Genomic DNA, 12,312 nt, shown 5'->3' on the forward strand with positions numbered 1-12,312 from the left:
AGATAGCAAGTCAATACTGAATATTTACCAGATCATATGGTTCTAAAATTGATCTTGGTCAGTGTTTTAGACATTTGAATTTAATTTGTAACCATTTACTTTTAAGCCAATTAAATATAGATTATATACAAGTTAACTTGTACATAAAGACTGAGCCAGAAACCTCACAGTTTTTCTGCTTGAGTTTAAGAAAGCCTTCTTTCCCCACCTTTTCCTTCAGTCTCAGGATCTATAGATGGAGTAGATAAGTGTCCTGGAGGGCTAGGGCACAGGCAGAAATAAATAGCAAATCCTTTTCATGGAGACATAGCTGAAGACGTCCTAGTTTTGTAAAAATACCCTGAAAGGCAGGGGGCATTTACAGCTTGGAATGGAGCTCTGGTCACCCTTAACAAGAGGGAAAATTCCAATCAACATTCCACCACAGGCAAAGCCCAACATAATAGGGAATGGTACCCTGGTATTGTCACAGTCAGTTCAGTCGCTCAGTCGTGTCTGACTGTTTGCGACCCCATGGACTGCAGCATGCCAGACTTGCCTCTCCATCACCAATTCCCAAGCCTGTTCAAACCCATGTTCATTGAGTTGGTGATGCCATCTAGTGATCTCATCGTCTGTTGTCCCCTTTTCCTCCAGCCTTCAGTCCTGCCCAGCATCAGGGTCTTATCCAATGAATCGGTTCTTTGCGTCAGGTGACCAAAACTATTGGAGCATCAGCCTTAATATCGTCCTTCCAATGAATATTCAGGGTTAATTTCCTTTAAGATTGACTGGTTTGATCTTGCAGTCCAAGTCTCATGAGTCTTTTCCAATATCACAGTTCAAAAGAATCAATTCTTTGTTGCTCAGCCATCTTTATGGTCCAGCACTCACATCCTCACATGACTGCTGGAAAAACCATAGCTTTGACTAGACGGACCTTTGGTGGCAAAGTAATGTCTCTGCTTTTTAATATGCTGTCTAGGTTGGTCATAGCTTTTCTTCCAAGGAGCAAGTGTCTTGTAATTTCATGGCTGCAGTCACCATCTGCAGTGATTTTGGAGCCCCAAAATAAACTCTGTCACTGTTTTCATTGTTTCCCCATTGATTTGTCATTAAGTGATGGGACTGGATGCCATGATCATAGCTTTTTCAATGTTGAGTTTTAAGCCAGTTTTTTCACTCTCCTCTTTCACTTTCATCAAGAGGCTCTTTAGTTCTTCTTTGCTTTCTGCCATAAGGGTGGTGTCATCTGCATATCTGAGGTTATTGATATTTCTCCCTACAATTTTGATTCCAGCTTGTGCTTCATCCAGCCTGGCATTTCGCATGATGTACTCTGCATATAAGTTAAATAAGCAGGGTGACAATATACAGCCTTGACATACTCCTTCCCAATTTGAAATCAGTCTGTTGTTCCATGCCCGGTTCTAACTGTTGCTTCTTGACCTGCATACAGATTTCTCAGGAGACAGGTAAGGTGGTGTGGTATTCCCATCTCTTGAAGAATTTTACACAGTTTGTTGTGATCCACACAGTCAAAGGCTTTGATGTAATCAATGAAACAAAAGTAAATGTTTTTCTGAAATTCTTTTGCTTTTTCTGTGATACAGTGGATGTTGGCAATTTGATCTCAGGTTCCTCTGCCTTTTCTAAATCCAGCTTGAACATCTAGAAGTTCTCTGTTCACATACTATTAAAGCCTAGCTGGTATTGTCACACGTGAGCCTTATTATTTGTCTCAACCGGTCAGTGCAAATACTGATGCACATTCATGCACACAACAAATATGGCCCCACAAACAAAAGATCAGACAAGATGTAGCTCAAAGATTCCATTTCTACTCCCAAAGTGGCTTGCAGTGAGCGGGTAGAATTTCCCATCATACAAAATGCCAGAGTGGTTCATCCCGAAAAAATACATAGAAAAATACGAAGGACTGATAAGCTCTGTCCACACAGACAGAAAATCAGAGGAGGTACAGTTTAAAACTTCCAGAGATGGTAACGATAACCCTATATGCGAGACAGAATAAGAGATACAGATGCATAGAACAGTCTTATGGACTCTGAGGGAGAAGGTGAGGGTGGGACGTTCTGGGAGAATAGCATTGAAACATGTATATTATCATATGTGAAACAGAACACCATTCCATGTTCGATGCATGAGACAAATGCTCAGGACTGAGGCAATGGGATGACCCAGAGGGATGGGATGGGGAGGGAGGTGGGAGGGGGGTCCAGGAAGGGGAACACATGTAAACCCATGGCTGATTCATGTCAATGTATGGCAAAAACTACTACAATATTGTAAAGTAATTAGCCCCCAACTAAAATAAATAAATTTATTTAAAAAAAAAAAAACTTCCAGAGAAAGGCTTCCAAACAGATTGGCTCAGCTATTGAAAGAAAACAAACCCAGAGATGCTCTATGGGGGTGCAGAGTGACTCAGTTCCCCCACGGGAGTGAGCCCAGAGTGCCTGGCACAGATGGAGTGGAGAGTGTTCCCAGCGTTTCCATTCCTGTGACAAAACAATTCTAGCTCAAGAATAGTATAATAATTTAGGCCACCTCTCATTACTTTTAAGAATGTGCATTGGTCAAACAGAATTACAGCAGGATCTCATTCTTCTAAGTGATAGATTCATAGCTATAGGTCGACCAGTGTGCCAGAGTCTTCCCTGGGGGAGCGTCAGATGAAGTGGAAGAGGAAGCAATGGCTACAGTGCATGGCATAAAACAGCCTTGTACGCAGAACTGAAAGCAAAACCAAAATCCTCACCAGACAAACGGAAGCCGCGCACACACAAAAAAGCAAAGAGCCCTAGGCTCAAACCGACGTCCAAGTCCCACTAAGCTGGTGGCAGCCTTGGTCAAAGCGGCACCTCACAAATGGGATGTTCTTAGTAGAAAATCCCCAGATAGGAATGAAAGGTTCTCCAAATGGACCAGGTCTAGTGGCCTTGGTGTGCAAGCCTGGCAGTTTACCAGAAGTGCTGGCAGAGGAGTTCCAAAGTCCCAGACGCTACTTTTCTGCTTCCTGATATTAACTCCTTGATCTGGAAGTCCAGGGTGGTCCAGACAGGAGAAGAGAGGACTGTCCTCCAGACACACACCTTATGGACACAGTCCTCTGAAACCAGAGTAAGTGACACTTGTCTTTTCTGTGTTGTTAGTTACTGGTGAGGGTACTGTTGTTGGCACGTGGACAGGGTGGACTGTAGTTCTTCCATTGTAGGATATGACTTGTTTACCTGTCTGTCTCGTCAGAGGTGGGGAATTCTTCAAGGGCCAGTCAGATGTCTAAGGACCCAGCGATGTTTCTGAAAGGCAACGAATTGCATAGCAATACTGAGTATGCATTGATTTATACAACTGGGTGCTCAGACATAAACTAGGGTGTTCTTTTTGTTTTGGGGGAGATTATCTTTCTGCTAAAAACAGGATGCTTTCTTTTACAATGGTTTCTGGTGAATGATTAAGAAAGTCATCCCAGTATTAAGGTACTTTTTGCGGACGGTTATTCAAGACACTAACAACAGTCAAATTTCCCTATGGAAACAAAGCCCAAATGTGCTGTAAGAAGCAATTTTAGCAAAAAGGGTAATATTAATCAGAGAAACAATTGCAGATGCAAAGATGATTTGATACTGAGACAGTTTATGAAGAGGACTAGATACAAGGATCCTCAGAATTAGGACTGTGTGCTGTGTTAGGAGGAGGTAGGATCTCACCCGCCGGAAGGCAGGCAGCCGTCCACGTGACCTCCTGGGGGAGCATCCGTTCTGTTCTAAAGAAGAGGAAGATCAGAGTTTTATTCTGAAGATGCAGGAACACGGGGGGCTACTTGGAGGTATCTACTTCAGCCTTTCCTCCAGTAGGTCTGGAGGGTCCCAGACTTTCAGGATTAGAAATCCCCAGAAGTTTGCACAGTCGACCACCAGGCTCTGTGCCCCTCACTGACCCTTAAGTCCCCACTCCGGCTCCAGGACAACTCTAGGCTATTCAGACTGAAGGGCATGGATGCACTGGTAAGTGTTTATCAGCTAATTCTCCTGAGAAAAGTACCCTGATTACTACTGTTGGCCAATTCCCATATGTAAATATTCCCATTCTGGTTGACTTCAAGTCACCAGCATGCTGGATGCAGAACAGCTACACACGGCTGGCTCTTATGAACCAGTAGAAGCCAGCTGCTGCACCCCACCAGACCTGGGTGTCTTCCACCACCACAGACGGCCCTTTGTCTGTCCAGAGGCTTCACCAACTCCCAGGATAAAGGACGCTGGTGCTGGACCACTGGGGCAATGGCCTGGGGCAATGGCCTGTAGCATGCTGCAGCCGGACTAGCACATGGCATGGCAACATGCTCCTTGGGTCCCGCCTCCAGGGCCTCACTCCAGTCCATCTCCCTTTAGGGACAACATGCCCAGGAGCTGTTTCTGATGCCCAACAAGTGGGGAAATAGTGAACTGGCTTGAAGGTGGGGGTGGGTGTGAAGGTGACTGTTCAGATGGCCCCTGACAGTGCTGACGCGGTTTGCCTCCACCTTTGCCAAAATTCCCCAGAAACTGGGCTCACAAGCTCATCCTTGCACCCCTTGCTGTCTGTGCTGCCTGCTGCTAACACAGTAAGCCTGAGAACCCACCCAGAAGTGTTGACTGCCAAGCAGAGCTGTCTGCACTGGCAGTGGCAGCAGAAATCAGAAATTGCCAGCACAGCTTGTTTGGTGACTTGCCACCTTAGGTTTCTCCAGAAAGAGGCTTGACTGAGTGTATGCAAGTTCAGAGATGGAGGAGAGAGCCCTAAGGATGGATTTGATGGGAAATGACCGCCCCCCACCCTGGGGGCCCAGCAGCACCTCACCCCACTGTGCCTCAATCTCCAAATGCCACTGCAGAAATGTGAATTTTGTGAGCAGGAAACATTTGTTAAGCTCTGTGGAAGGAGGAACACTGGGCTCTCAAGATTTTCTATGGGAATTATGATGTAGGTACCCCTCACTTTCCTGATCAATGTTTAGATCAGATCAATTAGATTGATGGCAACATTTTGGAAATTTCACAGTGCAGTGAAGATGGAAGGGACTGTCAATGTCCATCACTTTCAAGCAGAATTCATTTTCCAGATTAACTACAGACAGACCTGTAAGGGAGAGGGGTACATTGGCAAGAATAGATTGAAACCTGGGACATTCCTGGTGGTGCTGGGACTCAGAGCAGGGCACCTGCAGGGAAGGAGGTCCCCTCATATTTACCGAGGACCTGATAATTTCCAGGGGAAGCCTCAGACATTCCCATACATTAGCCTTGGAAGGTAAGGGTACTTTCCCACGTTATAGGTGAAGAATGAGGCTCAGGGCAGTAGGTTAGTTTATCCGAGGTCACAGAGCTGGTAGGTTATACAAAAGCTCGTGATCTTTTGGGGAGGAGTCTTCAATAAGTGATTGGAAAGGATGGAAAGGAGTGCTGAAAAGCAGGGGCTGGGGATTTTCTACAAAGGCAGGCTATCTAGTGGTTTTTTGTTTGTTTTTGCTTTCTGGCAACCCTTGTTACAGATCTCCTAAAATTTATTTTAGGAGAATTCCGCCCTGTGTCTGGTCACTGTGTAACACTTCCTATCTTGAGGCTGTTCTGAGCCTCTCTTTCCTTGGAGCCTCCTCTTCTCCTTGCCAGGTCACCCCACTCCTCCCAGTCTGTGCTTCCCGTTGAATCCTCCTCATAGCTGTCATAAAAGGACTACAGAGTCACCTGGGTGACTACAGAGGACCGTGTAACACGGGCCCGGCTCGGGGGGCAGGTCGGCCATCCAGGATTTCAGTACCGCAGCACTGTTGGTGTTTGGTGAATTTTACATTGCAGGACATCCTTGGCCCTTCCTACCTAATGACAGTGGTGTCTCCCAGTCTTGGTGACAAGCAAAATAAATGCACATTGTCCTGTGCCCTCAGGGCACTGTATCCCTTCTAGCTGAGATTCTTTTCCGTCCCCAAAGCCAGAAAGATACCTTTCATCTGATGCAGTTCATGGCATGGGTAGTTTAACTCCAACATTAGTGTTTCTATTTAACTTCTTCTAGAAAATAAGGTTTATCTAAAGGATTCTCTAAAAGTTACAGCTATGACACCAATTCATGTGTTTGCAAATGACACTTTTTTTTTTTTTGCCTAGGTAGTAACAGCCTCATCTAGTGCTGTTGCACCATAGCAATTTTCCAATCAGGATGAGTAAAATAGTTGGCGTAAACTTGTAGTTTATATTGAGTACTAGGAGGAATTATTTTTATAACTTTTCTTTAATGTAGAAATTAGTTTCACTGATTTGATTATATTTCAAATGAATGCGGAATGTAAGTGATCCTTAAGCAAAAATGTTTTGTTGTTATACTGTTTGATTTCTGTAATACAATGGTATTAGGTGTGCCCTGAAAGAACATAAAATGTTTGAAATTCAAAAACAAAAGTTTTTGACTCTCAGGAAGGACTGTTTTCCTTCCCAGCCTCCTCTGGGGACCTCACAGTGCAGAGTTACTGCCCTGATTGGGGGCAGGAAAGCCAGGGGGTTTCAGGAATGGGCCTGAGAGTAGCACCCACCAGGGTTTGAGCTCCAGCTCTTGTTCTCACCAGCTTTGTGTTCTGACTGCTCACAACTTGTGTGTCTTCACCTCTAAAATGGGGAATGACAGTGGTACCCCCTCAAGGGCTGTTTAACACGGAGTCCAACGCCGAGTCCATGGGAAAATCTTAGGAAGCCTTGGTCGTGGACATGCGTGAGGCCTCCCCTGGTCCTCCCCTGTCTGCGCTCTCCTCCTCTGGACGTCTCCCTCAGAGCACTCACCGCCAGGGCACTTGAGTCAGAGGCGTGTGCACGCCTTGTTTGCCAGTCTGTTAGACTGCAGGTGGCATGAGGGCAGAGAGGACCCAGGTCTCCCTTGCTCCACAGGGCATGGTACACAGTAGGCACTCGGTAAACAGTTGTCCGGGGGTTAAGGACGTATACTCACTGCCTTGTTTTTGTTGTCCAGAGCCCACTGCCTTTAACAGCAAATACATACAGAAACCATTTCCCTTGACCTGAGGGAGAAGCCAAGATGGAAACTTCAACCACCGCAAAGGACCATGACATGATGCAGAACATGACCCTGCATCACATGGTACAGGAAAGGACTTTTGGGGCCCAGCTGCTGCCCCCCTTGTACTCGGTGGTGTTCGTCATCGGCCTGATCGGCAACATCCTAATGGTCCTGGTTTTCATGCGATACAGCAGGATAAGAAAAACAACCGACATCTACCGCCTCAACCTGGCCCTTTCTGACCTCGTCTTCCTCTTCACGCTGCCCTTCTGGATCGACTACAAGGTGAAGGATGACTGGGTTTTCGGCGACGCCATGTGTAAGCTGCTGTCTGGGTTCTTTTTCTTGGGTTTGTACAGCGAGATCTTCTTCATCATCCTGCTGACCATCGACAGGTACCTGGTCATCATCCGTGCTGTGTTTGCTCAGCGCACTCAGACTGTTGCCTTTGGTATCATCACGAGCATTGTCACCTGGGTCCTGGCCATCTTGGCTTCTGTCCCTGGCTTGTACTTTTCCAAGACCCAGTGGTGGCTCACCCACTACACCTGCAGTCTTCATTTTCCTCCTGAAAGCCATGGAACAAAGTGGAAGCAGTTCCTGGCTCTGAAACTGAACATCTTGGGGCTGATATTGCCTCTGTTGGTTATAATCTTCTGCTATAGCCAGATTATAAAGATTCTGCTCAGAATTCGAAATGGCAGGAGGGCCAACTTTATGCGTCTGATTTTTGTCATCGTGATCACCTTCTTTCTCTTTTGGACGCCGTACAATCTGACTGTGTTTGTTTTTGCTTTCCAAGATTCCCTGTGTAAGCACTGCAGCCAGCTGGACTTGGCCATTGAAGTGACAGAGGCGATTGCCTATGCGCACTGCTGCGTCAACCCCATAGTCTATGTCTTTTTCCCTGGGAACTACCGCAGGGTTCTATGGGACTTGCTCTATCGGCTGACTAAGCGTCGCTGCTTCTTCTACGAAGAGGCAGGAGAGGGTCAACTCCATGTCCGTTACACAAGCGAGGAAGAACGCTGTTCTGTGTTCAGATTCAGGCCCCTGGAGGTCCATCCAGGACCCAACAAGAGTGACCTGCCAACTGCTGACTGAGGAGGAGGCAGCTTGGGTCTCCCAGCCAGATTCCTGACCTGAAATTGTAGCCACATAGGGTTGAGGGAGCTCCAAGGTGTTCCAGACAAAAATCACCATTAGGGTTTGATTTTTCTCCATAAACTTCTCTTTGGTGGAAAATGAGATGAATAGATGAGATGGTGGAAATGAATAAATGAAGTGGGACACCCAGAAAACTGGGTCAAAGGATGACAGAGAAGGGCTTGGTACCAAAGAGAAGTTCAGATTGTTGAAGAGTAACATTTGTAAACCAGTCACTGAGCATCTGCTACCCTCACCCCCATGACCAGTGATCTTGGAAATAGGGATTTCCATAGCTGCCTCCACTCTGAGCAGAGAAGCCAAGCAGGAGCCGGCAGCCACCTTTCACCTCCCCACCCCCACTCCTAGGGCAGCCTTTAGACTCCTAGAAACCCTGAGGATTCTAGAACTCCTGATGGAAGAACTTGACACCTAATAGGAAATAGGATTGGGGAACTGCTGTTGGCAGTGAAGCTAAGAAAGCCCTTGGATGGAATTTTTATAGTCACTAAAATCAGCGAATGCAGGCAGCGGGCTAGACACAGACAAAAATGTATAAACTGCTGTACTTCTTGAAATCGCCATGGAACAGAGGTAGTCATTACTTCCTTTTACCATTCCTGTCTTCTGAATGTTTTTCAGAATCTCCATTCCCTGTCAGTTGATGGATGCAGCAGTAATTTCTGACAGCTTTTCTGCAGAAATTATTACCAGGCAAAAGGAGACAGCGTTGATTTTCTTCCTCTGGACCTCCACCAAGACCTTGTAGTTGTATGGGTCAGAGTTCTGGCTGCCACCTTGGACCTATCAGCAGGACAGTGACCTGGTGTGCAACCAGATGGGGTTTGAGACTGGAAGGGAGGGCAACATCTACCAGGAAAGCTGGCGACTCTGTCAGTGTAGGAAGTTGAGGACCACTTAACTCAAAGAAATTCATTTACCCTGAGGTCCTTAACATCTCACCTCTCACCTGAATTGTGATAGGACCTCTTATCCATCATGCCTTTCTTCCTTTTTCCCTTAGATGTACATTTCTCTAAAAATGATTTTCCCAGTTATAAAAATTGTTTCCAGAAAAGCTTAAAAACACAAAAGGAGAAAAAACAAACTTCAAAATTATTCATAATCCCCTACCCAGAGGCAGCACTGTACATTCTTTGATGGATTAATATTTTCTTTTTGTTTTCTCTCTTCTGTACATGTTTATGTTTACAAATAAGATGAACTTCAACTGTAGTTACTCTTCTACTGTTGTCTTTTTAAGTAGCGGTATGTGGAGATCACTTTCCCAGGCAATAAATCATTTTGAAGCATTGGTTTTGGGCCCAGGACTGAGTTCTTCCACCGGAAGATACCATAATTCACTCTGGGTAAATGACCTACCTAGACTTTTTTTTCTAAGAAGACATACAGATTTCCCAGAAATATATGAATAAGTGCTCAACATCACTGATCATCCTGGAAATGTAAGTCAGAACCAGAGTAGGATATCACCTCATACCTGTGAAAATGTCTACTTTGAAATAAGAGATTTCAAGAGTTGTGAGGATGTAGGGAAAAGGGAACCCTTGTGCACTATTGGTGGGAATGTAAATGGGTGTAGTCACTGTGGAAACCAGTATGGAGGCTCCTTAAGAAATTAAAAATAGAGCTACTATATGACCCAGCAATTCCACTTCTTTGTATGTAGTATACCCAAACCAAATCAAGTCACTATCTCAGTGAAATGTCTATTCTCCCATATTTATTGCAGCATTACTCACAATAGTCTAGGTATGAAAACAACCTAAGTGTCAGTGGACAAATGAATGGGAAAAATTAAATGACCAAGGCAAAAGTCCTATTCTAAGGTTTTTAATGTGTATTATTTTTTTGTCCCCTTCCCCATTTTTATTATGGTAGAATACACTCAAAGGGGTCCCATCACTTCATGGCAAATAGATGGGGAAACAGTGGAAACAGTGGCTGACTTTATTTTTGGGGGCTCCAAAATCACTGCAGATGGTGACTGCAGCCATGAAATTAAAAGACGCTTATTCCTTGGAAGGAAAGTTATGACCAACCTAGACAGCATATTAAAAAGCAGAGACATTACTTTGTCAGCAGAGGTCCATCTAGTCGAGGCTGTGGTTTTTCCAGTAGTCATGTATGGATGTGAGAGTTGGACTATAAAGAAAGTGGAGCACGGAAGAATTGATGCTTTTGAACTGTGGTGTTGGAGAAGACTCTTGAGAGTCCCTTGGACTGCAGGGAGATCCAACCAGTCCATCCTAAAGGAGATCAGTCCTGGGTGTTCATTGGAAGGACTGATGTCAAAGCTGAAACTCCAATATTTTGGCCACCTGATGCGAAGAGCTGACTCATTTAAAAAGACCCTGATGCTGGGAAAGATTGAGGGCAGGAGGAGAAGGGGACAACAGAGGATGAGATGGTTGGATGGCATCACCGACTCAATGATCATGAGTTTGAGTAAACTCCAGGAGTTGGTGATGGACAGGGAGGCCTGACGTGGTGCAGTTCATGGGGATGCAGAGTCGGACATGACTGAGCGACTGAACTGAGTGTCTGTTATTACATTGTTGGCCTTTCCTATGGGCCAATTGATCTCTGAAAATCATGCTCACAGAGGATTCTTGTTAGAAATGTGACTTTCAGTGGCCTGTGTGGACTCTGGAAGGGCACTGGTGACTCTGGGAGATCTTGGTCAGATTCATCATGCACATCGGGGATTTCTCCTGGGGTTTTTATGATATCAAGAACATTCTGTCTTCCAGGCTGTAACCCCACATTAACACTTCACTGGTTAAATGAAATCATTTGTCCTTCCAATCTCCTGTGATCCAAGCATTAACATCAGAGGCGACACCAAGTCTGACACCTTCGTCCTCCACTCAGGGATCATTGTGTTATCTAATACAGCATTCCATCAGAGGATGTGGTGTGGGAGCCCTCAGGGCCTCTCAAACACTGTGTGGAAAACACTCTTGGAGATTCACAGGACATTACAGTCTCTGAGAAATCCTCAGTGAGGAACAGGTTTAAACATGATTAACCTTGCATTCTGCCAATGTAGTTTAAAAGTAGAAAAAACTTTTCTTTTCTCAAATAACACCTGTTATCATCCCTGAAAGATGCTTGCTCCTTGGAAGAAAAGCTATGACCAACCCAGACAGCATATTAAAAAGCAGAGACATTACTTTGCCGACAAAGGTCCGTCTAGTCAAAGCTATGGTTTTTGCAGTAGTCATGTATGGATGTGAGCGCTGGAGCATAAAGAAAGCTGAATACCAAAGAATTGATGCTTTGAACTGTTGTGTTGGAGAAAACTCTTGAGAGTCCCTTGGACTGTAAGGAGATCAAACCAGTCAATCCTAAAAGAAATCAGTCCTGAATATTCATTGGAAGGACTGATGCTGAAGCTGAAGCTCCAATATTTTGGCCACCTAATGCGAAGAACTCATTGGAAAAGACCCTGATGATGGGAAAGATTGAAGGCAGGAGAAAGGGATGACAGAGGATGAGATGGTTGAATGGCATTACCGATTCGATGGACATGAGTTTGAGTAAGCTGTGGGAGTTGGTGATGGACAGGGAAGCCTGGTGTGCTGCAATTCATGGGTTCACAAAGAGTTGGACACAACTGAGCAACTGAACTGAACTGATCATCCCTCAAGAATAGGGCTGGGTTGGAGAACACCAGGGGTGTTGGTCTGATGATCGGTCAGCACATGGGCAAAGCACAGTACAGTTGCCAACTGCCTGTGGTCCATCCTGTCCTTTTGACAGCAGTCTCCATATCAACCCCTCAAGGTTGGTGGGGATGCTGGTGTTACCCCATGTGATAGATGAGGAAACTGAGATTCACAAAGGGACTTGGCAGACCACAGAGTGGTCAGAAAACAGAGTTGGGCTCCACCCCAGAGTTTATTTATTTATTTTTCAAAGATTTTTTTTGATGTGGACCGTTTTTTAAATTCATTTTATTTTTTATTGAAGCAGAGTGGATTTACAGCATTGTTTTAGTTTCAGATGTACAAGAAAGTGATTCAGTTATTCATATGTATATTTTTTCATATTCTTTCCCATTATAGATTATGACAGGATATTGAATAGAGT

The 12,312-nt window shown here is 45.0% G+C and overlaps 4 protein-coding genes across 20 annotated transcripts in view; all 4 read left to right on the forward strand.

The window, feature by feature from the left end:
• Positions 1-9,512, forward strand: part of LOC145520160 (C-C chemokine receptor type 1-like) — a 214,249-nt gene extending 204,737 nt beyond the window's left edge. For 13 of the 15 annotated variants that reach the window (XM_081525984.1, XM_081525991.1, XM_081525992.1 and 10 more), the window contains one exon: positions 7,003-9,512. In XM_081525984.1, the coding sequence (XP_081382110.1) occupies positions 7,069-8,154 (1,086 nt within the window). In that variant the 5' untranslated portion in view covers positions 7,003-7,068 and the 3' untranslated portion in view covers positions 8,155-9,512. Of the gene's footprint in view, positions 1-2,816; positions 4,011-7,002 lie in introns of those variants that run through there. The other 2 variants (XM_081525982.1, XM_081525980.1) reach the window with 2 other exon arrangements.
• The window catches only part of XCR1 (X-C motif chemokine receptor 1), a 325,532-nt gene that overhangs the window by 204,737 nt on the left and 108,483 nt on the right, over positions 1-12,312 (forward strand). The window lies entirely within an intron of this gene.
• LOC145520162 (C-C chemokine receptor type 1) overlaps positions 1-12,312 on the forward strand; it is a 243,236-nt gene that overhangs the window by 204,737 nt on the left and 26,187 nt on the right. The gene's annotated exons all lie outside the window — the stretch shown is intronic.
• FYCO1 (FYVE and coiled-coil domain autophagy adaptor 1) overlaps positions 1-12,312 on the forward strand; it is a 268,566-nt gene that overhangs the window by 67,128 nt on the left and 189,126 nt on the right. The window lies entirely within an intron of this gene.

Source organism: Giraffa tippelskirchi, chromosome 9 (assembly GCF_054371585.1).
Source record: "Giraffa tippelskirchi isolate mGirTip1 chromosome 9, T2T-mGirTip1v1.2.pri, whole genome shotgun sequence".
Taxonomy (NCBI): domain Eukaryota; kingdom Metazoa; phylum Chordata; class Mammalia; order Artiodactyla; family Giraffidae; genus Giraffa; species Giraffa tippelskirchi.